This window comes from Zonotrichia leucophrys, chromosome 2, assembly GCF_028769735.1.
Source record: "Zonotrichia leucophrys gambelii isolate GWCS_2022_RI chromosome 2, RI_Zleu_2.0, whole genome shotgun sequence".
Taxonomy (NCBI): domain Eukaryota; kingdom Metazoa; phylum Chordata; class Aves; order Passeriformes; family Passerellidae; genus Zonotrichia; species Zonotrichia leucophrys.
Genome location: NC_088171.1, coordinates 40536662 through 40562465, shown reverse-complemented (window position 1 = coordinate 40562465; position 25804 = coordinate 40536662). Strand labels below are relative to the sequence as shown.

The window sequence follows — 25804 nt, the reverse complement described above, 5'->3', positions numbered from 1 at the left end:
AATGCCATTAATAAGAAGATGGTAGCACAGATAACTGCAGCCCACCTGGCCATCTCCCAACCTGGCTGGGGATGCCTGGTTTTTTGGGGTTTTTTTTGGGTTTTTTTTTTTTTCAATAGGAGATCTCTGTTCTTTTTTAAACTTCCTGTGTTTTTCCCCCTTTTCTAACTGACAATACAAAGTAGTGATGGAGTTATTGTTGAAATTTCTTGCTGATTTTTTTTTTTAGGTTCAGAATAGAGTTGCTATGACTCCTTTGTGCAGAGTCATGAGTCAAAGAGCAAATAAAAATGTACAAAGGAATTCCAGTCTTGCTCAGTTTGCTCCATTCTGATCGCATCAAAATTCTATGGAGTGCAGTTTGGATTCTGGTACAGGTTTGTGAAGCTCCTGAGACTAGTGTGGAAATTAGGATCTGGGGTAGAGTCAAGCAGCTCCTTCATATGTTGCAGGAGTAGGTTTTCAGTCCTCAACATTGTGGCAATTGTATAAGACTGTTTGTTCTTTTAAGATATATTTGACCAAGCCCTGTTTTATGAAAGAGCATCTTTGGCTTGTTCAGCTGTATGTGATACCAGCAAAATTAAAAAGACTATTTAGAACATAATGAATAAGCAATATTTTTTCCAGCCTTTTGTATTTCATTGTTATCCTAAGGTGTTTTTCATATTTTTAATGTGTAAACTAAATAATGAATAAGTCATAAATATGGCATTACTGTCTGTTTAGTTCTCCTATTAATCAGACACCTATTTAGTGAGCTAGAATTGTGAATATAATTGATGAACATGGTAAAGGAATTTTCTGTTTAAAGGCTTCTTTTCTTTTTCAAAGTGTTAGCTAATTTAGTGAAAACATACACATTTTCAGAACTTCATGAATGGTTAACAAACACATATTAAGCCATTTTTAACACTGCAACTGCAGCAGGGAGAATCCAGTATCTTCATTTGTCAGATGAACTGAGTCCTGATGAGATACAAGAAAATACTTTCTCACTTCAAGCAGGTAGGTTTATAAGGTCTAGTACTCTGTTATGTCTTTACATACACTTGTGCAAAAGGATTAAAATATTACAAATTTGTAAATAATTACACCTGCTTTAGGGAGTAGGAGCATCAAATTGGATTTGTTTATTTTCAAATGAGTGATACCAGCACTTATTTTCAAAAAGTATACTTTTGTTAGAAGAAAGCAAAACATAAAGTATTAAGAATCTGGGAATCATATGTATTTCTTCACCTGTAAAAACAGTGACAAAAGAGTTATTTATTTATTTAGTTAGTTAGTTAGTTTTGTGTTCAGTATGAAATTATTTGATCATACTTTTCTTCACTATTTATATTTTCTATGAAATATCAATATGAATCATATGATTTCAAAGTAGTATTTTAATGACTTGTATTTAGGTGAGGATTCATTTGTAGTTGTGGAGCAAATTCCTTTTGGAGGAGATTTCTCAATAGAGTCAAATGGCCCTAAATGTTACTTCTGGATTTTTATTCTAGCTAGTTGTGCTGCAATTACTGAACTAGTGCTCAATGAGAATAATGCTTACTAGGTTGTACAGGTAGGAAGATTTTATTCAGTAAAGTTTATAATTTATAAATTATAGTTTATAATTTCACTTAATTGTTGTTCTTTGTTATCATAATTTAAATATGCCTATCTATAACTTTAGTAGTTCTGTTTCTTTATCATTTTACACACAGAGACATAGACACAAATGTTATCAACATAGGTGTCTGGAAGAATAAACAGCTTTATTCAGACAAGGTTCATTTTGGCATCTCTTACTATGCTTTTGTCATATTCAAAATAGGACAGTAAATAAAAGTAATCATAGAATAAACTGAGAAATGCAAATTCTGAATTTCTTGATGTTTATTACAGAAAGCTGTGCACCTAAAAATTGACATGTCGCTGTTTCACAAACTATTTCTCTTTTCGTAAGAGTGTGATATTTCTGAGAGGACTTCCTAGCATTCTGTCTCCAGGGATAAACCATTCTTAAAATTCTTGGCTAAAATCCAGACCTAGTCAAAGATATAAATATTAAGGGCATTAATATCAGCTAAAAGCTGTGGCCAGCTGTTAAACTATAAATGTTAAATCAAAACCTTCAAGTTAGCTTAAAATCCAACTAGAGGTATTCCTGGAGGAACCAAGAGAACAAGAACCTTAAATATGAACAGGAAAGAAGTTTGTGAATATTTCAAAACCATTGGTTAAGAGAAAATGAAAGTAAGTCTAGAAAAAAAAATTATTATTTTTGCCCACTAGAATTGTCACTGAACTTGACTGATTTAGACAACTTTTATCTAAACAGTATAAAGATATATTTTATGCTGAGACTGATTTCAGTAAAATAAAATATCACTTGTTTAAATTAAATGGATTTAACAGAGAGGTTTTCTGCATTGCCCCAACAGTGCATGGTGATTGTTCTGTCAGTAAATCACTTAAAAATTGATGGTACAATGTGCAGAGCTGGAAAAGGTGTTTCAAACTTAACTTCCTCTGCTCATTATGTCAAAAGACACAGACCTCTCAATTTGTTTAAACACCAGCCAACATCCCCCTTTCAAATCAGGACATAGCCTCAAGCATGTTCTTTTCAACTGGAGTTCCAGCCTCCAATACCACTGTAGTAATTTTAAATCCTACCTCTCTCTTTTGCTAGTATAACTTCAAGAGTTGCATAATGAGCAAGGTGAAGCAACTCACTTGGGTTAAAACAGAGGGAAAGGTGTGCAGCTTTTTCAGTTATGTGCCAAGGAGGTCAATCTGAGTAACCTGTAAAGTTTTATATCCTTGCTGTCAAAGGGCTCTTGGGAACTTTTGCTTCTGTTGTAGCTGCTCTCTACCTGTCTGTCTGTCCTCTGTCCTTGTCACAACCTTAGCAACAGTCTGCAGTAATTCTAGTAGCAGACAGAATGTGTTTGATCAATGGCTCTACTGCACAGCCCAAAACCTAAGCTTAACCATGGTCTAAGCCTAATTCTACCTTCCTGACCAGTAGAAGAAAACATCAGGAGCTGCAGAAGGGCCTCTGCAGAGCTGACACAAGTCTGCTAAAGAGGAGACTAGTGTCCATCAGGGACCTTGTCAAGTAACTGGGAACAGTACTCCAACTAAATCTACCAGTGCCCATCTGTCAGACCTACCAAGTGGAGAGAATAGTGGAGGATACATGGTTGCATGAAAATGGAAGCTGAATTCAGTATGGTTTTCACAAAATTCTGGAGGCATGGATGAACTTCTCAGGTTATCACTTTTGGTGTTTCTCCAATTTATTTTTATTAAGACTTGAATTTTGTTTGTGACAATTCAAAATATGGTGCCACATGGTGACAGGAGATCTATTGCTGCAATTTCCTTCACCTATAGAGATAGAAGCATTTCTTCTTTATCTGTTCACAGGCTCTCTTTGTGGTATCAGTTTAAATGTAACAATGATTTAATTCTTATACATGTTTAAGCTTATATTTTAGGTGTGCAATAGGATGTTGAGAACATGTCCATTGCTATTAGCTTCTGATTTATCTGAACATTGATTTTTATTTGTGGTTTGCATGCAAAGGGGCATTATTAATGCTGACCTTTTTCTGTTTCCAGGCAAATGCAATATATACAATAGCAAAGCTAATTTTATCAAACAAAGAAAGGAATGCTGAAAAAGCCAGTTTATTACAGGTAACTCCCTTTATTATCATTGCACAATGAAAGCCCCAACAGTCCCTGAGAATTTTTTATGAATGAAAGTTTATTTTGAAGTACAGTAGAAAAAAATCATATTTAAAGGGGAAACCCCTACACCAAAACAGTAGCCCAGGAACTGAAAGTTAGAGACTCAATTTCTGTTCTGATTTACTTTGTTTCTGGCACCTCATATAGTGTAAAGGAAAGTCAATATTTTTCTTGTGATAATCTTTCCTCTACTTTTTCAGGCTGTCTAGCATCAGACCTTTATAGAGCCTTGATGTTCATTGAAACTTGCCCTAGACTTGACACTCTACTAATATCTGTTTATTTCTGGAGCATTTTCTCTGGATGTTAAATATACATGAAGTCAGTGTATAAAATAGAGAAAATTTAAGTGTAGAATAAATATAGGCCAAATAAGCATAGAATGCCTCTTGGTTTTGCATGCCATTACCCCTGTAAATGTACTGGTTAGAGTCAACTTAGGCTAAAGGTCATCAATAGTAATTAACTAATTACCTGGTAGCTTTTCTCAGGCTCTGTACAGTGGTGTCTCTCTAAGATATGGGAATGTAGTGCTCAGGGGTTCAGGGATTGTGGATTCTCTGTATTTTCCACCTCTGTCAAGGTAGGGATTGAAGGCACTTGAGACAGTATTTCATGTCCAGACTCAGGTATTTATTATTTCTTGTAAGTGTAACAGCCTCACAACCATGAGTCCTGCAGCCTTTCATTAGCAAGGCACAGAATGGCTAACTATCTCTTGTTCCAAGGTCTTTTAAGACTAAACTATCCAGTTAAGAAATGACACCTAGATTATTTTCCCTTTTAACCCAATAACTGATCCCTCTAAGCCCACAATGTGGACTTTTCTGTCCAATTACAAAATACCACCCAAACTGTTAAAGAAGAAGGTGAAGAAGAGCAACCTGCCTCCACCCAAAAATTTCCATCTTGCTGCATATTTATTACTATATTCTAAAACCCCAAACTTTAAGTTTTCCACCCTGTGATATTGCACGCTTCTAACCAACTACACACCTGTAATCCCAGTGCTGTTAATCAAATTTGGAAGTCTTCTCCACAGCCTCAGGTCAAATGCAGTGATCTCTTGCAAGTCTGTGCCTTTCAGCACAGAAAGTTTAAAATTCTCTGCATCCAGCATTCCAACAAGGGATGAACACAGCTGCTGCTGCTGTAGTTGGCCAAGTCCTTAGCACAGCTGCATGCATTCATGATCCTGCCTCTCACATGGTCTTTGTTCTGACATAGCCCCTAAAATGTGTGTATAGCTACTCCACTAGCTAATCAGGTAGGTGTGCTTGGATAGCAAAGAAAGGCACTTCCACGAAAAAAAAAAAAAATCATTCTACTGCCATCTGTCTCAGCACAGTTCTTCTAGATTAGAATTGGAGGGCAGATTCAGTACAGTTGGTGCCTTTCTACTGCAAGGAGATTTTATAGTGCCCTTCATCTTAAGGATGAGATAAATACAAACCTTCCTGGTGGGTAGGTATATGGAACTAACATGTAGTCTAACAAACTGGAGGATATGCTCAGTATAGTTGCCTCACACCACTGTAAGAAGCTTAATTTATGCCCACTGGGGTTTTTAGATTCCAGCAGAATGTGTAGGAAATAACTCACAAGAGCTACCAAGCAGCTGTAGTTGGGTTGAACATGAAGCCGTATGAATTAATAATGGACTTAATGATCACATATGAAAACTAAGTCTGTTTTGGACAAGAAGTTTATGGAACCTTGTTCAGCTTCTCATACTGCTACCTACATTGCCTTTGAAAATGTTACTGGTATGAAATAGAGTTGCAGATATGGGAATATCCTTTTTGAGTTTCACAGATATTTTTCTTAGAATATTTGCAGTGCTTGTGTGGTTTCTCTACTGACCCATTGTGTGTTTTCAATGATGAAATTTTCATCTTCCTTCTGCCATGCTACCTTAGTGATCTTAATTCATGACAGTCTTTGTTTGCTCAGCTATAAATCTGCTATATCATTGGGTCTTGACAAATAGAGCTAGACATGAGTTGCATCAAAGCATACATATTAGCCACCTGTCAGTAGCTGTTTTAAAGGTAAGTAAAAACCTTAAACCTTCATAGTTTTAAGAAGTTGTATTTGTGCATATTCTTAGCACAAGACAGGCATGAAATATTTTAAATTTATTTATTTGTCATGTAATTTATGACTAGGAGGATGTATTGAAGCAAATTGCTGAAAGTACTGAGAACATGAATCAGAATAAGGCACCCACAAATCGTGTAGGCAATGATGCAATTTTAGAGCACCTTGGCAGTGGAGCTTTTGGAAGAGCATGTAAGGCCAACCTTTCTTTTGCTATTATTTTACAGACTTGAGGAGAAGCTTCATGAAGAGGGTCTAATACCTGTTCTAGGCACAACTGTCTTTTGAATTTTAGTTGGAAAATGTAGCTGCAAAAAGACCTTTGTGGATCTGAGCTTGTTGTTAGTGTTTGCTGTGATTTTGTTTGTTCTATGTTGTACTTTTATGATTGACCAGTGTATCTCTTAGGTTTCCTACCTTATTTTCTCTTAATTCCTTTCCACTAACAGCATTTGTCTATTGCAAAGGCTAATCAACCTGTGCAAAACCACAAAAATTCAAGCATGTTTCATCTGAAAGGCAACACTGGGCACAGATAATATTGCTTCCAATACCATGCAAGTTCAGAAGTGTACTGCTAACCTGTACTGTTGGATTGTAGTTCTTCTACTAATCACATCATACACAAAAAAAGCAATGATTACATATTCTGTGAGAAAATTTTGGACTCTGATAACTAATCTGATAGCCATAGTACCATTCTTCTGTCCCCGTCCTATATTTACTATTCAAAGGTTTTACCTTGGTTATAGGTTAGAAAGCATAAATGGACAACATCTCCTGGCAATGAAAGAAGTCAATTTACACAATCCAGCATTTGGAAAGCACAAAAATGACAGAGATAGCAGTGTAAAAAATATTGTCTCTGAATTAGCCATCATCAAAGGGCAGGTGTTTCTTATGAACTCTAGTTTGATATGCTAGCATTCTGAATTACTGACTGTGAGTTCTCATGTGGGAAGCTGCCTGGTGGAAAAGGAGACCTGGGGCTGCTGGTTGGCAGCTGCCTGAACATGAGCCAGCAGTGTGCCCAAGAAGGCCAAAGACATCCTGGCCTGTATCAGCACAGTGTGGCCAGCAGGACCAGGTCAGTGATTGTCACCCTGTGCTTGGCGCTGCTGAGGCAGCACCTTAAATCTTGTCTTTTGTTCTGAGCCTCTCTCTACAGGAGGGGCATTGAGGTTTTTTAGCTGAAAAGGGGAATGGAGCTCGTGGAGGGTCTGGAGCGCAAGTCCTATGAGAAGTGTTTGAGGGAGCTGGGAGTGTTTAGCCAGGAAGAGTACCCTATTTTCCTGCTGATTACTCTGGTAATGTGCAACGTTTCTCTGCATTTGGGGTAACAGTGAAGGAAGGTGCACTGGAGTTCCTAGACAAGTTTGTAGAATCTTTGTAATATCCTTCCTTCCTACGTGTAGCTGAATATTTTAAATACTGTGCCATCAGTTAAACTATTCTAAGCATCTGCATTTCTTTCCTCATTGTAGCTTATCATCCAAATGTTGTATGGTATTACAGAACCTTCTTGAAAAGTGAGTATAAAAGCACAGAATTATCACATTATGCATAATGAAGAAATAGAACTATATAATAAAACCATTTACAGGTTGGCAGGAGCATGTCAAATTTGAGCAATAATCTTTCTTCCAGAGCTGGTACAAGTTCAAACAGGCTTATATTCCTTTAAAATTGAAAAAAATAATGAGAAATAGTGTTTGTATTTGTTTATCTATTAGTAAAACTAGATGCAATGTAAACATGTAGCAAGCATCATTATTCTCCTCTAAAGATCCAAAGTGTACAATTGAAATACTAAATAGGGAGAAAAACTATGGTGAGTAGTAGAATGAATGATACAGATTGCCAGCCATATTGTTTTAATTTGCTTTTCAATAAAGAGTTACCTACATACACCTGCCTGCTGAGTGATTATCAGGCAGTGGTTTCCTTATAGTTCCTGACATAAATTGAGGAAAAATGAAAACAAAAAAGAATGGAATGAGATTAAGCTGTATCTATCTGTACAAATACAATTTTTAAAGACTAAAAAGTAACAGCTTTTAAAATACATTTTAACCTCAAATACTCAATTTAAAAGTTATTTCTATATAAATACAGTATTCTATTAATTTCTTTTATGAGATGACAGGTTGTATATAGTGATGGATCTCATGGAGGGGGTGCCATTGGGAGACCAGTTTCACTATTTCAAGAAAAAGCAACAACAGTTTACAGAAGAGGAATATGGCATATATTTATCTGAGTAAGGGCCTCCATTCTTTTTGCCAGGATTTTCCTACCTGTAATTAGTAGCACCATGTTTTTAAGCTAATAAATGATGAAGTAATGTTTATTATATCAATCATTAATACATAGCTGTGAATTTAATATGTCTTTATTTAGGTTGTAGTTAAGAATCTTTGTGAAGCTCTTTCTGTTTGGTTTTTAACTTTGTCTAGCTCTTTGTTATTTGCATAAAGAGAAAAGGATTGTTCATTGAGATCTCACTGTGAACAATATCATGTTGGAGGATAAAGACAAAGCTACAATTATTAAGTAGAACTGCTTTGCTTGGAGACAATTTCTCAAGATGTACCTGAGAAGCATTTCTTTACTGAAACTCTGAGACGGTTTCAGATTCCTGCGTGTTGGTTATCATTCTTAGAAGCTAGTAAATTATTGCATTATTATACTGTTGTATGAAATCATTGAATCACAGAATGGACTGGATTGAAAGGGATCTTAAATATAATCTATTTTCAACACACCACACCCCCCCACGCAGAGGGCCTTTCTCTAGACCGGGTTGCTCACAGTCTCATGCATCTTGACCTTAAACACTCCCAGGGGTGGATGACCTGTTCCAGTACCTCACCACCCTCACAGTAAAGAATTTTTCCTAATGTCTTATCTAAACCTACCTTTTCCAGTTTGAAACCATTCCCCCTTGTCCAGTCACTATGTGCTGTTGTTAAAAGTTCTTCTGCATCTTGCTCATGGGCTCCCTTCAGGTACTGGAAAGCCCCTATAAGGTCACTCTAGAGCCTTCTCTTCTCCAGGCTGAATAAACCAAGTTCTCTCAGCCTCCCCTAACAGGAGAGGTGCTCCATCCCTCTGATCATCTTGTCGGTAATCCTCTGGACTCATTCCAACAGGTTGATGACCTTCCTGTGGTGGACCCTAGAGCTGGATGCAGGGTTCCAGGTGGGGTCTCACCAGAGGGAAGCAGAGGGGCAGAATCCCCTCCCTTGCCCTGCTGCCCACGCTGCTTTGGACACAGCCCAGGAGCCATTTGGGTTTCTGTGCTGTGAGTGCCCATGGCTGGATCACGTCCTCTCACCCACCAGCACCTCTGAGTCCTTCTCTCCAGGGCTGCTCTCCATCTGTTCATTCCCAGCCTCTGTTGATACCAGGGGTTCCCTGACCCAGGTGCAGCACCTTGCTCTTGGTCTTGTTCAACTGAGTGAGATTCCCATGGGCGCATTTCTTGAGCTTGTCCAGGTCTCTCTGGATGGCATCCCATCTCCAGGTGTGCCAACTGCACCCCTCAGCTTGGTGTCATCTGCAATTTATTTAGACTGATCCCTCCATCTATGTCAATAATGTATATATTACAGTATGGATCCTGGAGGGACACTGTTTGTCACTGGTGTCCATTGGGACTTTGAGCCATTGATCATTACCCTCTGGATGCAACCATCCAACCAATTTCTAATCCATCTAGCAGTCCACTCATTAATTGCTGTTTTGGGGAACCATGCCAAAAGCTTTTCAGAACACTTGATGAATGACATTTGTAGCCCTTCCATTGTCTACTGATGTAGTCAGTCCTTCATAGAAGGTCACTATGGTCAGGAAGGACTTGTCCTTGTTGAAGCCATGCTGACCATCTCAAATCACCTCCCTCTCCTACATGAGGCTTAGCATAGCTTCTAGGAGGATCTGTTCCATGACCTTCCCAAGCACTGAAGTAAAATAATTGCTGATGCAAATATTGTGTCATCAGCCAGAGCTATATTTTTTGCAACTATGGATGGTAAATATCATGGAGATGATTTAGCCTTAAAATGTTTAAACTATAGTTATGCTTCAAGGCCTGTTTTTATTTAAATTAGCAAAAATATTGAAATAACCAGCTGTCTATTCCATTCCAATTCTGTCATGAAATTGCAGTGAGGTGCTTTTTGTATAAGTTTTTAGTAGTGAATATTCTTGAGTAATGCTTCTGTAATCACCACAGGGTGGAGGAAGGAACCTAGACAGGTTTCAAGACAGACTTTGAAAGCAATATGTGTGTCAGCAGTACAAAGCATGGCAGAGTTTTAGTCTTTGAGCAAATTAACACAACCTGGTACACAGAGCAAGCCTTCCAGGAAATTCAGATCTTGTAGTTTTTGAAGTTCTCAAAGAACTGCTGCATGTTTTCTTGCTGCGCATGACACTGAAGAAAACAAACAATTTGAATGCTGCAGAATTGTTGGGAGAAGTCTTTATGCAAAATTCCATTTTTCTTCTTTAAATATAACAGTAAACTGAAGACACACATGCACACCCATCCACAAAACACTCAGCTATAAATAGTTAGGAACTGTTGTTTCATAGTAAATATTTTTACCTCATGATCTACATATTTAAATTTATTCATTATGAAATGGTATGTGCTAAACACCTTTGGAGTCTTAGTAATGATGCAGTTTTAAAAGACTGAGATTTAATGGTGCAATTGTCTTTGAGTGATGAAAATAAATATTCCAAATATTATTTTAAAGTATCATATAATTGTATTTTATATCAACTACTGCCACTGAGGGGCACTCTTGTCTCAACAACCTTTCCTTATCCTTAGTCCATTCTAAATATGGAGAAGTCTAAATGTACTTTCAAGTATAAGCTCAAAATTGCCCTTGAAAAGCATTTATATTTCTGTCAAAGATTTACAGGAGTTCAGGAAAATTGGAAGAACAGAAACTTATTTGGGTCATTTCTACAGCAATTAGTTCAAAACTGTTTCAGTATTTAAACAAACACTTTATTTAGTCCTACAGCTACTACTAGTGTAGTACCTAGTGAATTTTTGGGGAGAGCTGAAGAAATTTTATCTATTGTTTCTGAATTTTATTAAGCCTTGCTTTTTTATGACCTTAATGAAATTAAGATGAATTTATTTTCTCTCTGATGATAGTTAATATGTACTGTATAGATGCATGCTGTGGTATTGTTCCTAACTCATACAGTCCGTGTATGCCAAAGACTGGAGCGTTTGTGGTCTTAATGATTATGTCTCACAATAGCTGAGGATAAATTTACTGTTCATTTAGTACATTTCAAGTGTTCTTGGTGAAAGTTTGTCCTCATTTTGTTTGGGATAGAGTTAATTCTCTTTCTTGTAGCTGGTACAGTGCTGTGTTTTGAATTTAGGATGACAGTATTTTGATAACACACTAAGGTTTTAGTTGTTGCTGAGGAGTGTATACTCTAAATCAAGGACTTGTCAGTTTTCCATGCACTGCCAACGAGGAGCTGCACTACAAGCTAGGGCCAGGGAGTACATCCAGAATGGTTGACTTGAGCTAGCCTAAGGGATATTACATACCATGGAATGCCATCCCCAGTATATAAACTGCCAGGAGTTGCCAATGGCTGCTCATGGACTGGCTGGGCACCTTTCAGCAGGTGGTAAGCACTGCAGTGAACATAATTTATTTTTCTTGAGTTTTATTCTGCCCCACCTTCTTTTAATTACAATTGTGGTTAATATTATAATAAATTCTAATACTACAATACTGAAATATTACAATAATTTATTTTGTTTCAGTCATCAAACTGTTTTTACACTGACCCATTTTTAGTTCCTTTTGTTGTGCTTCTCCTTCCCAGTGAGGAAGGTGAGAAATTGAGTGCGTGGTGCTTGATTGTTGACTGGGTCTAAACCATGACAAAGTTACAACAAAATGTCAGATGAATGTGAAGCATATGCTAAAATGCTGAGAAATGTATGAATTTAATTTTTCCTGTCAGGTTTTTAAAAAGAGAAGGTCTGCTCTAAGATCTACTAAAAACGTTACTTCCGCGTTTACAAGCTGCAAGCTCATCCAAAATAGAGAGAATTCAATTTTCTGGAGTCTTTCAAATCTGAAAACTGACCCAAACTTGCCTTGATCTTACTAGAGTAGTAAACTGCCTGTGAAGCAGAGTTGTGTGACTGTAAGTGGGATATGGCTGAAATTATTTTGCTTTATGAAAGAATCTTATAATACTGCTCTATTTTCTTTTCCTCAATCAGTCCTTCTGGAAATAGTAACTCTTGTTAATCTCTTGCGATGAGAATCTGCAGGCTGACAGTATAATAAAGGCAGATCATTTGTCTGTAACTAATATTCTTAAAAATATTGTCTTTAGAGATGTGCCTTTGTTTCAGACTCTTATGGTGTATTTTCATTAAAAAAACCTAGTGAAGTGATCAATACAATGGAGAAAGACTTTTTAGAGATTCAGACTTTAATTCTGCAACAACCACACCAATGAACTGCTTTAAGAAAATTCTTGGATTCACAGATAGGCATTTTGTACTTTCTGTATGAGAATGGGATCATCATATTCCAAATCCCTTGAAGATCTCTTACACAGTTTCTTCTTTCATGTTGGTCGAAAAGGATAGGAGTGCATAGAGTGGGAGACACTCCCACCTTGCTGTCAGAGTGGAAAACAATAAACCTGATAAATAATTATACTTATTTGTCCTGAATTCATGGAGAAGTGTTCTACAGGTGGCACTTGTAGAACAATTCCAGCAGAACTTGGTAGGCAGGGACTTATGGTGAAAGAAAACAAGAATTCGTACAAAGAAATCTGCAGCTGGCCTGGCACAATGCAAGATTAAATTTGAGGGACCTCTTCTTGGGATGGTCTCTGAATATCATGTGTATAGGTCTTATTGAAAAAGAAATACAATACCTGAGATAATACTTCACTCTCTGGTAAGACCTTTCCTGAAGTACTGTGTCCAGCTCTTGGGTCCTCAGCGCAAGAAGGTCATGGACCTGTTGGAGTCAATCCTGAGGAAGGTTATGAAGAGGATTGTGGTGGTTTTGCATGGGAGATCTGACGAACCAAAACCACTGCACAGATTAGAGGAGTGGAGTACCTCCGCTATGAGGAAAGGTTGGAAGCGTTGGGATTGTTCAACCTGGAGAAGAAAAAGCTCTGGGGAGACCTTAGTGCGCCTTTCTGAACATAAAGGGGACTATTAAGAGAGCTGGAGAAGGACTTTTTACAAGGCCTGTAGTTGCAAGACAAAGGGTTATGGCTTCAAACTGAAAGAGAGTAGACTTAGATTAAATATGAGGAAGAAATTATTTATGGGGGCAGGGGGGTGGTGGGGCTCTGGAATCAGAAGTTCTGGATGCCTTGTCCCTAGAAGTATTAAAGGTCAAGTTATATGGGTCTCTGAGCAGCCTGGTGTAGTGAAAGATGTCCTAGCCCATGACAGGGAGCTTGGAACTAGAGAATCTTAACATCCCTTCCTACCCAAGCCATTCTACAATAATATTCTGAGGAATTTTTGAATATTTATAGTCACACTGTGTTTTCTTTTTCTTAAGCAATGTGTGTGGTTAGATACTTTCTTTATTCAGATCTTTCTTTATGGTTTTGTTTTTGATTTTATGCAAGACAGAAATAAAAGTTCTAAGCCCAGGAGGTGCTTCATTCTAATGTGAAAATTGTATAACTTTTTTTTATTTCCCAGGACATCTTTAACACATATCAATTAAACTTGAATTATCCTAATCTTTTTCAGGCTCTATAAAGTTGTGTTTTGTTGCAAATGTAAACAGACATTTACAATCTGATCCCAGTCAGCTGTTTCTGACTGTAGAGAACTTTAAGCATGTTGTTGTTTTGTAGTCTCTAGAAGTGCCCACCCTACTTAGAATTAAACCTTTCTGTTTAATTCTTGACATAAATTCCATAGGAAGGGGTCCATAACTACCATCTCTTATGCTGGTACAGCATTTAATCATAATTGATTGAACTACCAATGCTATGAACATATAAATATTAAATCATGCCAACCTGCAATTTTGTAAGACATCTCAGTCTAAATTGATAGAAAAGTACAACCAAAACTGTACATCTCTGGTCAGACTGAAAGTCTCATGTATTGTCTCAGACATACACAAAAAAGGTGGAATTTGAAGTGCAGCCAGGTTGAAAGTTGTTTTGTTATAGGGTTTTTGAGATTGATTGAACCAATATTGTCAGTGGCTTTCCTTTTCATCTGCCCAGCCTTTTTATATAAGACATTGAGAAGTTACAGTTCTAAATTGAATATGTGTATCTGCTTTTATTGCAGCTATATTTTACTGCAGCTGTGTTTTGGTTCTAGCACAGTGTATTTCTGTCTAGAGCTCCATAGCTGCATCTGTTTGTAGGACAAAACAGAAGACTCTGTAGATCATCACTTTTCCTCAGTGTCATTTAGCTGCAGAAAGGTTTACACCTTAATGGTCAGAGGGCTGTGTGGAATCACTTTCAGACACCTTTCAGAGCTGGTATCGAGGAGAATTGTGAAGGGTACTCTACTCTGTTTTAGGAAGTATGTTCTGTTTAATGTTTAGTTCACATGATAAAATAGCATCTGGAAAGATCTGTATGGGTCTGAACCTAGGATTATATAACAGCGGAATGCTTGTTTTGAGACAACTCACCTGTTGGATAAACTTCTAATCATAGCAGGCAGCCATGGAGTGTTAGAATGGTTAAATGAATGTGACTTGGAAAGTTCAAAGAGTTGCTGGGTACTGGAAGAAAGTTCCCTGTTAGTTTTATAATTCAGAATATTTGCTTGAGTGTGTTGTATAAAACACTTACTGGCTCTGGATTCTGTTCCATGCCCAGAGAAGCAGTGGCCATGAGATAAAGTGGACATAACCAGTGTCTGTTGTGTGTTAGTCACTGCTCAGATTCACTTGAATCAGTAAGTGCTAATTTTTTAGCAGATTATATGGCTCATTTATCTAATATTCATAATCAGAATTGCTACCCTTCACACTGAGGTTCAAGGAAGTCCTTGTAGTACTTTATTTTTAAAGTTATTTTCATAATACGCTGAGTGGAATCTTCTACTTTTTTATATTCACATTGTAATTGAAACATTCTGGAAATCATTGGTGAATTAATACCATGATCACATCTCTCCACAAATCTCAGTTCTAGATGTGGATCAGTGCTTAAGTTCCTAGTGCAGAAGTTACAAGCTTCACAAATCTAGCAGTAGATTGTTTACAAAGCATTATTAAAAGCACACAGAAAGGAGAATGATAGAATAGCTAAAAGATTTATTTGGGAATGAGAAGTTAATTCTGTTCACATTCTATCGGTGGGTAAAAGTAGAATAAGTATGTACTGTTGTTGATTAAATTGCAAATTATCTTGATTTTGGCATATGTTTTTATAGAAAATGAAGTTGTAATTTTATACTCCAAATCGCTGTACCTCAGTAAGTTGTTTATAAATCTGCTTGATAGCAATTGCAAACTTGCTGAAGAGAAGCAAAGGGTTTTTCTCCCATCCCTCTCTACCCTTCAGGGTAGAAGAAGAAACTGTTCAGCTGATACACAGTGAAAATCTGATGTGAGCAAGTCTGAAGTCCATAGATGGGGTGGATTTGCTGTTCTTTTTTGCGCTGCTTTTGGAGAACAGAAAAGAACACCAAATCCATTTTGTATTTGATTTTAGGAGAAATTAATGGCATTTTCAAATGGAGTTCAGATATAAATTAAGGCAAGAAACTTGCAGATATGAAATCAGTGTTGTTAAGTTATATCTGGATAATTTTTGTCTTGTTTATATTGCAGAAGAAAAATTTAGATCAGAATTTTGGGAAATGAAACAGCAAATGAAAATCCAGATTCTCTTAATAAAAAGAGTAATAAGAAAACCATTGCAGGTATCGGAAATGCTCATTGGAAGAGACTGCTAAGATTTGGAAAGCTTCTGTAATTTGGCTATCATGAAAACTGAGGAGACCATTAATAGGAGGTTAAGATACTATCTAAGTAAGCCTAGTCCTATTTTCATAGTTCTGTCTTTCCTTCATACCCTCTTCCACAGATTTTTAATCTTTTTTGAAACCACCTTGCTTCATTATCACTTATTCTGCAACTCTAAACATAGTGTAAACAGGTGAAAAAAGAGAAGGAGGGTGATCAGAATCTAAAGGGTTATGACTACATCATATTATTTTAATTTTTCTTCCTGTATGAGGATTGTCTTGTATACTTGTTTGACTAATTTTTAACAATTTTTAAAAAATTAAAATAAAACTAATTAATAGGGGTCACCTTCCTATTTGGTCATATCTTCATTTAATGATAAATGAGACAGGCCTGTCACAGATCTCAGAAGATGTTTCATTTGTTTGTTAGTCATTGTAGCAACTTTTGGCATCACATACCAAATAATCATGGAATATTAAACTTTTTAGACCTATTTATTTATTTATTAAGACAAATGCTTAAATAAATTAAAAGAAGCAATGTCCTTAGTTTTATGTAGTTCAACAGTTGGCAGTTCTTTTTCATTTGAATCTCTATTATAGGCTTGAAAAAGCTAAGAAAAAAAATTTATGCTTAATGTAAAGCAGATTGTCCTGGGCTTTACATTCCTTAGCTCTGGCAGCACCAGTTTTATGTAGGAGTTTCTTGCTGGTGTCAACAAAGTTTAGCCGAATTTGGAAAAAATAATTGCCACTGAAAGGGTTTTATCCCTCCATTTCTGAGGACTTAAAGTGAAGAGAATATATTTACTCCATCTGGCTGATTTTTCCCTCGCTTTCTTTTTTTCTCCATAATCACTCATGTTGTATTACAATCAACTACTATTTCCAGAACTGAGATGTTCAGCTGCCTTCTTTCCTTTACTAAATCTCTCAACAGGAACTGAATTTATGAATTGTTGTAATGTCTCAATACTCTTCCTTCATCAAATATTATTTGAAGAATTCTAAAGAAAGGAATTTAGAATGATTCAGCCCAATTAATACAGGGAAGTATCAACACTGCAAAAACCTCTGGTCCTTTGGGGATTAATATTTCTTGTGGTGAGCTGCCTGAGGACTGCCTTAACTCAAGGGAAAAGGGAGGCTTCTTGGTTATCCTGTTAATTTAGCATTCTTTCTACTTAGATTTTCCAAGCACTGCAGAGCTAGTTCTTCTTTGGACATTTTGTTCAAAGAAAAATGATCTGTGGCTTGAGCGTCTAGATTTGGCTTTCTTATCAAAGGCCCTTTCTGAATTCAAGAACTGCTCTTTTTCAGACCCTGAAGGCTCACACTGAGCAAGAGCCAACAGAAACTAATTTTTCTTACCTGTATCTCTTCTCATCTCCAGCTTCTTTTGATGGGTAGTTACACTTTGAAATAAAATTTTTATGAACTGTGTCAGAGTGAAAGCAATTGGAATAGGCATGCTATGGGCTCTGTCCAAGTAGAACAGAAGTTCTTAGAATATTTTAAACATTGTGATTTGTTACTTACAACAAAAATCTTCTTCTGAAGTTGCGTTGCAATACAAAAATTATTAACAGGATTTATGAAGTACAATAATGTTTTCTGCTCTTTGTGTTTGGACTTAATGAAGTGTGATGCATCTTAACTGCATTGTTGTGTGGAGGCAGCAGTAGAATATTGAATTGGGAAAAACAAACTTGAACTGTTTGCATGGAACTTTGATTAAAAATATAATCTCTAAAGACTGTGTGTGCCATTTTGTCAATGACTACCTGATAATTACACAAGGCACTTTATTAACATAATTACATGATCATCTAAATCTACAGCTTTTTTCACAAGCTAAGGCTAAGATTCACCATTATTTCTTACCAAATTTCATTTTTGAGCATGAACTACCAAGCTATTAGACCCCCCCACCCCCATGCTCCTTTGAAATTAAATTTCTTGTAAAGTCCATCCTTCCCAATCATCATAATTTCAAGGAAAGAAAACTAATTACCATAGATTTAGATTATTTGAGATTAGTATGAGATCACTGCTTATTAGATACATAGCATTGTCATATTAGTAGTATGTTTATTGAAATATATTAGTAGAAACCTGAAACTGGTCATAGTTTACACTGAAACCATCAGAAGTGTGCTTATGGTATTTTTAAAGCAGATAGGCCTAATTCAAGTGTAAGTTGTGGATGAATGTGGAGATAAAAAGATATTATAGTCAAGTTCTGTGAAATGTAAAAGATAAAAAAATCCCAAACCTCCCTTTCACCCTCCCCCAGCTTTTCAGCTGATGTGACTGAGCACTGATTGTCTTCAATCAGTGGAGGTGGTGGCTATTGAGATGTGAATCTTTTTGTTCCCTTTTTTTTATTGTTGTAGCTGACTTTGGTCTTGCAAAGTGAAGGCAAGTAATCTGCAAACTTGCGTAAGTAATGGTATCCTATAATATAGGTAATCCTATAGTTATTTATATACATATATATATAGGTATACCTATCTATCTATATAGGTGTTTATATATTACCTATAGGTAATCCTATTATCCTATAATAATAGGTAATCCTATATTTCTGGTAAGTACTCCTGCATGTAGCTTTTAGTCCAGGGACTTCCCTCTTCATGGTTACTCTTGGAGCAGACAGGGAAGTTGCAATGAAGTAAGGAACAAGGTGTAAGTCACGAGCTACTCTGCAACAGTTGGTTGTCTCCCTATTTTGATGTTGCCTGTTCTTAACACATGGTGGTTACTGTGGGTTAAGTTGGTGCAAAAATGAACGAGCTGCAGTAATGTAGTAACTTATTCATCTATATATAGAATACCCTTATAGATAAGGAAATGTGTGTTTAAATTATAAAAAGGTGTATGTAAACAGTATCAATTACCACGACCATATGTGAAGGCCTTACACCTGTGAGAATGTTTGGCCTGCAGGATGTGATAACAAATTAAAAGGTCCAAGACATGAGGGGAGCTGATGGTTGTTCCTCTGAATTAAGAGTCAAGAACTCAGGCATTTGGCAGTTGAACATAATTCATTTTGCCATTTTTGAAATTGTTGCTTGTGAATTCCTAGTGCCAGAATGATAATGATTGACACTTATTCCCTAGAAATCCCTAAATCCTAAAATGGCTTCAAGAGTGAGACCTTGTAATATGTTATCACATACCTTGGAAGACATGCTTATAGCTCTTAGTGAGCAAAGGTAAGAGGATTGCAAGGCTGCCTTAATTGCTTATCCAAATATTCCTGAAGCATTGCACAATTTCTGAGTGACATTGGATCTGTGAGTGATAGCTGGGGTATATAAAGTGTAGTAAGAGTTTGGTGTAACTAGTTATGTGCCATCTTTTTTTCAGCTTCTCTGAAATAATCAATTTGTTTTGTTCACTTACAGCTGGGAAGAGAAGCTGTTGATGAGAATTTATTCTGCTCTTTTAAACATCAGTTTAAAAATAGAGGTGTCAGAGGTGTCAAAACCATGCTGCCATGGCCCCGAGGCACACTGAATTGTAATTTTTCTTATCCCATCTACATTTATTTCTTCTTTTTCCTCTGTTAGATGCCTATTTTGTTTTCACTGATATCTTTTGGGGTTTTAATATTTTGCAGGAAATTTTTCTTTGAGAGTCGTGTTCTGTATATTTAAATACTTTTTAAAATATAATTTTTGCTTATACTATATTTATTATTATTCTTATACCCTGTCTTTGTACATAGAAGTTCATATCAGAGCTAGAACTTTGGCAGGTCTTTTTCTACCTCTTTATCCAGTTATTTGGATGCAGGATTGAGGATAAAATGTCCCTTACAAGTTGCAGTCTCTCAAGTAAGTGGTCTTTTGGGACATTACTTGTCAGTTCTACTCCACAGGCAAAATTATGGAAGCAGTGATCCTTGTCTGTCTGCAGTCAGAAAAGAGAACAAGGATAGAGTACAGATGTCTTTGTATTTAAAATATATGCTTGAGTAATATTTAAAATGACAGGCTAAGATATTAGTCCTTCCAATGTCATAATAATTTAAGAATGCTAAAGAGGCTTTGCAAACAGCACCATACACTGGAGGCCACCTTCAAGGTGCTTGGTTAGTTCTGGGTGTGACAGTGGGCTTTTTGAAAGGAAGCCTGTTCACAAGGAATAAGATGAACTGACAGAGTATTTTATGACAAGTCTTGAATGAGAAATCAGACCCTGTAGACTTAAGCAGTGCTTGGACTAGACTTTTTAATGGTGCTTTTTTGTATGATTTAAGTAGATGTTAAAGGCTATTAAAAACCAAATAAACTGCCTACTTATCAATGCACGAAAAAACCCCCCAAACCAAAAAGAGAAAGAGAAGTGAGAGATTGTTTTCATCTTAGAATGGCAGAAATAGCTTTCTTCTGAATTGACAGGTAATAGTTTTGAGTAGTTTGAGATGCAACCCACCCTTCTTTGAGCAGACAATACTGTGCAGAAGAAAGACAATAAATATCAAAAGTAGCATTTGATGCTTATTGTTTAAATTTGACTAAGAAATATTATGCAAAATGCTTCAGATTAAAACACACCACCGTATGTACCAAAATGTTTGTATTTGGGCTTGGCTGAATCAATTTGTTAATGCAAGTTTTTGAACCTTGTGTCATCATAAAATAACTGCAGACACTGTTTTTTGTTTAGAGAGGGGCTTATATAATTATATTTTGTAATTGTGATGGTTTTTAATTTTACTTCATACTAGGTTGCATTCTACTATCACACGAATTAGATTCCTTTTAATTGATTATCTCCCTGAACTAAAAAATCCAGCAATGTGTGTGTTTAGAATACCAAATGTATTAAACGGAGGTGTTTACACTTAATACATTAAAAGTTGAGGAAAAGATTGCTTTAGGGAATTGGTAATGAATCCTGAAGTCTTTTCGCAGCTCATAAGTCACTAGAAACAATCTGCTCCAAGTTAGTGGTGACAGTCTTTATTATTGTGCTGTCTCAAAGGCCTTCCCAGAAGAGACACAGCAATTGTCCATTGTTATAGAGAATGGTGTTTCCTTTCAATTATACCTTCCATTTCTTTGTTTCAAAAAAAGGATTATGATTTAGGAAAAAAAGGATATATTGCCAGCAGATCAAGAGATATATATAACTGTATATGTATAGAGACAATTTAGATGAACTCTGGGAAATTAACTTAATTTTGAGATTGGATGGAATTGAGAGTCCCATCATAATTGCTCGAGAACTTGACTGATCTTTAAAAGCTCTTGAGAAACTATGAGTAGATCCCTCAGGTGTCATTAAGAAGCGGGCAAGAAAGTTCTGCCTTAGTTGGTGAGCTAACTTGATCTTTCTGAAACAAATTTTTTTTCAAATGTTAGAAAACTGATGCACAGAACAATTTTGTTTATTTAGCTTTTTGTGCCAGTGTTGGGGAGTTTTCTTGCTGTGGTGTTTTGAAGAAACTCCCATTTCAGTGGCAATTGGACATCTTATTTTACTCCCTCATCTTCTCTGCTGTGGAGGAAAAAATATTCGTTGATCTTAATTTATGTTTAGGGAGTACACACTTTGTCTGTGTATTGTGTTGTGTTAACCAGATTGCTTCTCTTTATAACCATATGTTGTGAGAGCATTGCATAAATCAATAGTCTGGTATGATTTCTCATGTAGAGACCTGCAGTAGCTGCATTGCTTATTATGGTGACATAATATTTTCGCTTAATTAAAGAATTTTTATTTTGGGAAAGGTAATTTAAGTTGAGGGAGTGTGTTGTATTTTCAGAAATACTTTATTTTTAGCGTTTATGATGCTATATGGTCAAACTGATTATGAGATTTCCCAGCAGTACTTTATTCCTCCAAAAATAGAATCTGAAACATTTCACCAATTTCAAGTATGTTTGAGAGTTTAGCTTCTTTCAATGTATGTGAAAATTTGGTGATGGTTATCAAGTAGCGAAACAATTCAGTCTTGGTGAGAAAAGTTTTTAAATTCATCTGAATTTTTCCAAATTTCCAAAATAAGCTGCAGGATATGCTGTTGTGTGACAGCAGTTTGGTGTGTTTAGATAACCCAGAGAATAGGAAACTGAAGGTATTGTGTGATGGTGAGAGGAAGCAGAAAGCTAGTGGAAAATTGGTCTTGTGCTAGTTTTGCCCTTCATGGAACAGATGGCCCCTGGAGGGGATTTGTTGATTTGAATAGAAAGGTAACAAAAGTTAAATAATGCTTTCAGTACATCAATACCGATTTTTTTACCAGAGGATCTTCTGAAAGTTGTTTAATACAAGTGTTCACTCTGAGAATGAAAGATAGCAATGAAATACAATTGTGAAAATTTGGTTGTAGTGTAGACGTAAGTTTATAATACTGTGTATCAGCAAAATGTCCAGTCCAATTAGAGATGGAATCCACAGGGAGAATATAGGTTGGACAGGCAGGCAGCACTGTCCCTGTGTGTAACCCACAGGACAGCTCTGTTTAGAAATTATGTTTCATTGTGAGCACCTGGACTAAAAAGGTACCTGGATAAACCTCAAGGAAGAACATTATAAATACTTGACAGAGACTGCCTTACAAACAGATGTTCAAATGATTTAATTTTTATAGGTTTTATTAAGTAAGAAGTTTGTCTAGTTTACTGTCACCTGACATTTGAAATATACATAATACCATGTTGTGAGATAGCATTATACTTGGGGGTAAAACTGGAAATTATGTGAAACAAAGTAAGAAAGCATGAAGATATCTGTATTTATCTCCAGAAAAATGTTCCAGTGGCAATTATACAATTCTCACCATAAGAGATAACTGAATACTAGACAGGAGAGAAGGAGGAAAAAAAAAAATCTTGGACTAAAAGAAAACCAGCCACTTTATAAGTAACATGAACTAGTCCATATTATGAATTTTTCCTAACCTGAGTAGAGTTGTACTCACAAGGGCTTGTAAGTAGCCTAAAGTCATAGTGCAAGTTGTTTACATGAAAGGGAATGTGAAAACAGTTTTCTGTACTTCTTTTCTATCAAGTGAATGGTGCTGATCCAGCTTCTAAAGAGTTACTTTAATGCTGAGGGGTGGAATGTAGCACCTAATAATTTTATAGGCTCCATGGTGACTTCAGACTGCTACCTTGAGGGAAAAAAATAGTACTGTTTTACTACCATAAAACATTATAAATCAACAATGTACTTCTCAGAAATAGTTATTTCTGTAAAACTTATACAAGTTCTACAGGAATTATTTTAATGTATAATAATCATTATATTATTATCTCTTTGGAAGAGATAATAATGATAATGAACAAACACTTAGAATAAGATTAGTCATTTAATCAGACTAATTTATCATCTTCTAAATGTCTTTTAGTACAATGTTACTGGCATTTGTTTGCTGGAATTCTTCTTTCATTTTTGTTTTAAGTAGTGTTAAATGAGTTACATTAAGATAAACTATGTTCTTATGACATCTGAACTGCAGGACTTAGAATAGTTTTGGTGAGTTTATTTCTGCCTTTTCCATTCTATTCTATATGCAAGATGCTAGCTGTATTAGTACCTTAGCAAATCCTTACTATTTCTAAATCTTACTATTTCTTGTTCTCCTTTACTTTGCTGCTCAGTATATAGTGTGCTGTTTGAATTTCTTGTGCCACTATGTGGCATCTTTCTATCTTGGATATTTCCTAAAGACCCTCTTTGCTATTTTACCATTTCTTTGATGGTCAGTTAAAGCTGTTTGCTCTTTTCATTTGAGTCTTGGGGTTTAGTTTCTTGTCTGGCCTTGGTTCAGGTGCTTGCTTTCTCATAGAAGCCAGATTTCAAAGCTCTATCAAGGATTGTTTAAACTTAGTCTTTCCTTGGTTTGTTGTATCTATTCCAACTGAAAGAGTTTGAATTTAAATACCCTGTGGTTTCAGACAGACTCATGTGTCTGCATTTGTTCTGTGGAAGAAAGCTGTTTTCCTGGGTTACTGCCCAGTATCTCTATTGTAGGTTCTCCACAATTTAATCTACACAAGCAGGGGTAAATGATTTTATGACTAGAGAGATAGTACAGTGTTACTAACTATGTGATACCTCTTTCAGACAACTAGTCTGTGTATTTTTATGGAGAGCAATGTGCCAAATTATTAAATTGGGAGAAGAGGATATGTAAATGTAATTTGTGGGTAGGTTTTGTTGATTATTATTTACAAATTCGTGTGTATGTTGATTTTCTTTCTACTTCCCATCTCAAGGAGAATTTATAAAAGCTTTAGTTTATCCTGAAAAGGATTTTTAGAGAGAATTTGGTGAAGAAAGCTGTGGAATTAAATATTTTTCTCATTGAAGGATCATGTGACACTTCAATTTGGATGTCTTGTCTTATTTTGCTTCTGGTCTATTTCTCAAGGATGCCCATTGCTGGGGTTTGGTAGTGAGATGAACAGAATGAGGTGGTATCTCAAATCTCTTCCTTCCTTCTCTTTAGTCTTTGCTCAGTTTCCCATGTAACCTTACTTTTTCAGTTGGTGTAACCTTACTTTTTCAGTAAGTGAGGTAGGAAGCAATACATTTCAATAAAAAATACAATAAAATATGTATAGATTATTGTGTTATAAGCCTGTGTGTTTATTTAATCTATTGACTTTCATCATGGTTGTTGGGGGCATCTGGATCAACAGATCCAGATTTTATTTAGATTGGAGAATTTTAAATTCTATGCAAAAGAAAACAATGAAGTCCCCATCTTATTAGGTAAAATTTTCACCTGTCTGCTTTTTTTCTTGGTTGTTTTTATTTTTCCATTTAAGCCATACTGAATGTGATAGACAGAAGAGTTGTTATTAGTTAATTATATTGTGTATTATTTTCCAGCAAATCCAAATACTTGCAAAGTCATCTAATTCATACCTTATTGTGAGACACAAGTTACAGTCAGAAACAAGTCTCTGTGTGGCTGGGATTCATCTTATGCAGCAATTTTTAAATTGCTTATATGCAGCAATTTAAAAACTGGGCATCTTACTCAAGCAAGCAGCTAGATTACTGAAAGTAATGGAAAAAAATGGGCATTCTGATAATGAATTTCATCCCATCTACCTTAAACAGTTATGTTTAGTTGATGAGATGAATCAACCACATGATGTGTCTATCTTTCATTTGCTACAGAGGGATCTTAGCATAAATCTCTTAGAGGAGTTTAAAGTTAGGTGAAATTGACACCTTCTTTGAAATCAGTTATCAAAGATCTCGGTTTATTTTAGACTTGTTGTAGAGTAGGATTTGCTATTGCTTGTGTCGTCTTTTTGCAGATACTTACTTTTCCATGTCTCCCTCAAAAATGTAAATATTCATGCAATTTCTTGATAAGCTTGGTTATCCAGCTTTTAAGCCTGATAAAGGCATTGAATAAAGTTTATTCTAAAAGGCATGTATCTCAGTATGCAAAATCCTTTACCATTTTTAACTGTTCAGATTTCTGTTCCATAGATAAAAGGAAAAAAATATTTTCTTGAGCTGTTTGTACAGTTACAGACTTAAGGCAATTCTTGAAATATTTTACAGGAAATTGGGATATGAATTCACTGAAAAACATCTCTAGTTGGAAGGAAACTCTTCTTAGAAGAATCTGCCAGATGCATGTTAGGAGTACCTTTTTAGTATATGAGTGGTTCAGGTTTTTACGTGTATGGATAACGTTTGCCACAGCTTACAATTTGTCTACAGCATTTCTTTTAAAACTGACAGCTTGACAATTTGCTAGGTATTTTTGTATAAATGGTATAACATCCCATGGGTGGACCGTGCAGTGATGCTTGGTTTTGATAATATAAATAACAAATCATATCAAAAGGAAATTTTGGTTTTTTTAAGTTTCAGAATGCAGCTTATACTTCCTTGTGTTGTTTTATACTTCATCTTGTTCCATGATGTGTCTGAAGGAATGACAGATATAAATTAGAACTTTAATGTGCT

The 25804-nt window shown here is 35.9% G+C and overlaps 1 protein-coding gene across 1 annotated transcript in view; it reads left to right on the top strand.

The window, feature by feature from the left end:
• Positions 1–25804, top strand: part of NEK10 (NIMA related kinase 10) — an 80457-nt gene that overhangs the window by 9412 nt on the left and 45241 nt on the right. The window contains 12 exon segments of the mRNA XM_064703184.1: positions 230–477; positions 527–556; positions 904–1008; positions 1509–1570; positions 3619–3696; positions 5919–6037; positions 6594–6760; positions 7335–7379; positions 7990–8110; positions 8263–8399; positions 18241–18259; positions 20319–20341. Of these exon segments, the coding sequence (XP_064559254.1) occupies positions 230–477; positions 527–556; positions 904–1008; positions 1509–1570; positions 3619–3696; positions 5919–6037; positions 6594–6760; positions 7335–7379; positions 7990–8110; positions 8263–8399; positions 18241–18259; positions 20319–20341 (1154 nt within the window).